The following is a 2,883-nucleotide window of genomic DNA, read 5'->3' on the forward strand; positions in this document are numbered from 1 at the left end:
TTTTATTTTCATACTTAGATTTTTATTAAGAAAGTTCTGTACTCGGTAGATTACAAATTAACATGCTGAATATTCCTGCAACATTTAATTATAATCTCCAACTGACAATATTTTTATTTGGCACAAAAAACGGACGGGGACTATGTCATTGACAATGATTTGTAAGTTTATCTTATAGAGATTACATTCACAGACTAAACCAAAGTAACATTTATTCAAGTTGTCGTATTTATATCAACTAAAATGTATGTTGAGAATAATTCTGGAGGATGTATTTAATTTTCTCGCTGCCAATATTAGATCCAGTGATGACCAGTGCAACTTTCTTGTCTTTGTAATCTTCAGCCACAGACAGAAACGCAGCAATTGGCAAAGCACTTGCAGTTTCAATCACCTGTGAAAGGAAGTTACGGATAGATAATTTAGTCTGCACCCAGTCTTTATTTTTTCTTGTCTTATAATACACAGTAATCTCTTACAACAGTGTGGATTGGAAGTGCCCGTTTAAATCAACATTGGTTTGTCCCTAACTTGTAAGATAGCACATACAAACAAATGATAGCAAGTACATTCAGCAACATTAAAGCGGGAGGGTCGTCACCTGTGCACGCGCGGGAATTGAATCCCAATAACATACGCTAAAACGCAATGAAGGTTCCTGGGTAGACGCTTGTTTGTAAATAATAACACGATATGACCATCTGACGCATGCGCAGGTGACGACTCCCCACTTTAAGGTATAGACAACTACACGTATAGTGAATAACCTTTCAAGATCTCAAAGGGCGATGGTCGTCGCGTTGCGAGATTTCTTGTTACAAGTGAACAATATATTTTACCTCCGTTGTGTACCTCGTTATGGATCCCATATAGAACAGAACGCAGCGTGGCAACTACCACCTTTTAATATGAAGTGATGTGATTTATTTAAACACAATATGCAAATGCAGCAAAGGAAATAAATATTTCTATATTCTAGTTTTTATACAAGAAAAAAACAAATCTCACCTGGCGATGATGAATTATCATAAACAATACCCCTCTAGCTATTGCCTCGTTTGAAACTAACACCCATCTATCTACGAGAGACTTACATAACTTAGTGCAAATCTGCAAAAACATAATGGAAAGCGGGTGTTATCGATTGTAACATTGGTGAGAATATAAAGTCGTTATATGGTCGTTATTTATTTTTGTTATGTCAGGGGCACTTCTGAATGGATGCAAAAGCGACCGCACTTGAGAAAACGTTCAACACGTAGTACAGTGGCGGCGGCACAGGGGGACAGAAGTGGCGATCGCCCCTCGAAAAAATGTTGGAGGGGAGGCGTCGGCCCCCCCCCCAAAATGAAGCTGAAACTATTTGTGTCAGCAAAATTTGCCCCCCCCCCCACAATGCAGGAATGGCGTTTCAGAGGGTCTAGATTTCCAAATTGTTGAGGGGGAGCATGCCCCTGTAGGGCGCAAGGTTGGTGAGCACCACCGCCTCTGTGGCATATCGTATAGTATTTACACGCGAGTGTAATTTAACAAATCTCGGTTATCATTAGTTTTATTTGTTGAAGATACAGTTTTTTTTCTTTTACAAACTCTCTATAATGAGTTTCGAACACAAATCACAATGTTTAGTTTACATTTGATTTTTTAAAAAAATCGATGACCCCATTTTGTATTCGTGCTAATAGCTTATATTAGAATAAATCTCGCGTGCAAAAAAATAAAAATGAATAAACATACCAATCGAATAAAGTCAATGAAATGTTAATTCCGATAGTCAATCTAATTATACTTACCGAATTCTCGTACACACCCCCAGCCGTGGCATCACTAATCGTGTCTTGTAATTGCAGCTTGTCGTACTTACCAGTGCGAACTAAGTGCTCCATTGCACTGTTTGTCTCTGGTTGGCATCCAATAATCTAGAACAAGAGCAACCGCCTACTTGTTATGAATGTTTATAAATTGTACAATTCAAACAGATGTCAGATGGGATTGTAACATTTTCAAATGACGTAGTTTTGTACTGTGCTCGTTGATTGGCTGATTGGTTTCAATAGCTATTGGAATTTGTAACAACTAAGGGAATGGGGTTGTGATTGCTGTAGTATAGAAAAAGTTCATTGTATTACGAATTTTACTTCTTTCAACTACATTGTATTTACAAGTAAGATGTTTCAATACCATTACATTGTTACAATACAAACCAAGAAGTATTTCTTTGACACATCCGGACTGAAAATCTCACATGATACTAAAACCCCTGAATAACATGTTTCGCACTGCTGATTGTTCCATCTTATATATATTACTGTGGCCCACATACCTGAATTTTCGGGTTGACAGTTTTAACATATGCTGCAGTAGGAGAAACTATACTACCCTCGCCTACTGGGAAAAATATTACATCAACATCGGGTAAGTCTTCTAAAATCTCCAATCTGAATAAAACAAGAATTTAACATTATGTACACATGCCAGGGTTGGTGTTGTCATTCTCTCACATTCTAGTATGCTAAGCTGTTTGAAGGAGAGACGGAAATGTGAAATGCAAACCACATCGACAATCTGCTTTAATGGCAACTGTATGTAGAACGAACTACGATCACATCGTGCTGGCTGCCAAATTTTCAAATTTGGAGCGAATTTGGAAAACAAACTGCAAAATACAGACAGGTTTAATAAACTCGATTGTTTGATAATCAGAAAAAAAATACGAATGTAGAAAAAACACAAGACCAATGCAACGCACAATTTGATGATAACGTGAAACAAAAATATTAACCAGAACATTTGTGTTATTTTCATACGTGTATTGGTGCACCAGTTTTGATGAACATCTCGGTCCGGGAAACAAAATTTATTAAAAACCCACGCCTTCAATAA

The 2,883-nt window shown here is 37.3% G+C and overlaps 1 protein-coding gene across 1 annotated transcript; it reads right to left on the reverse strand.

Annotated features, from left to right (window-relative positions):
- Positions 1-1,970, reverse strand: LOC102804743 (uncharacterized). The gene is made up of 3 exons (XM_006817849.3): positions 1,794-1,970; positions 1,009-1,110; positions 1-394 (listed from the first exon to the last, which is right to left on the reverse strand). Exons 1-3 carry the CDS (start codon positions 1,884-1,886, stop codon positions 239-241), a joined length of 351 nt encoding a protein of 116 aa, XP_006817912.2. The 5' UTR covers positions 1,887-1,970; the 3' UTR covers positions 1-238.
- Between the last annotated feature and the right edge of the window lie 913 nt (positions 1,971-2,883).

Source organism: Saccoglossus kowalevskii, chromosome 10, assembly GCF_978046115.1.
Source record: "Saccoglossus kowalevskii chromosome 10, keSacKowa6.1, whole genome shotgun sequence".
Classification (NCBI taxonomy): domain Eukaryota; kingdom Metazoa; phylum Hemichordata; class Enteropneusta; family Harrimaniidae; genus Saccoglossus; species Saccoglossus kowalevskii.

Bases quoted from the DNA above. Each gene is read 5' to 3' on its own strand.
- LOC102804743 (XM_006817849.3), bottom strand. From the start codon at position 1,886: ATGGAGCACTTAGTTCGCACTGGTAAGTACGACAAGCTGCAATTACAA. The intron at 1,111-1,793 runs GTAAGTATAATT...ATGTTTTTGCAG, and splicing joins GGGGTGTGTACGAGAATTCG to ATTTGCACTAAGTTATGTAA. The intron at 395-1,008 runs GTGAGATTTGTT...TTCCTTTCACAG, and splicing joins TGATAATTCATCATCGCCAG to GTGATTGAAACTGCAAGTGC.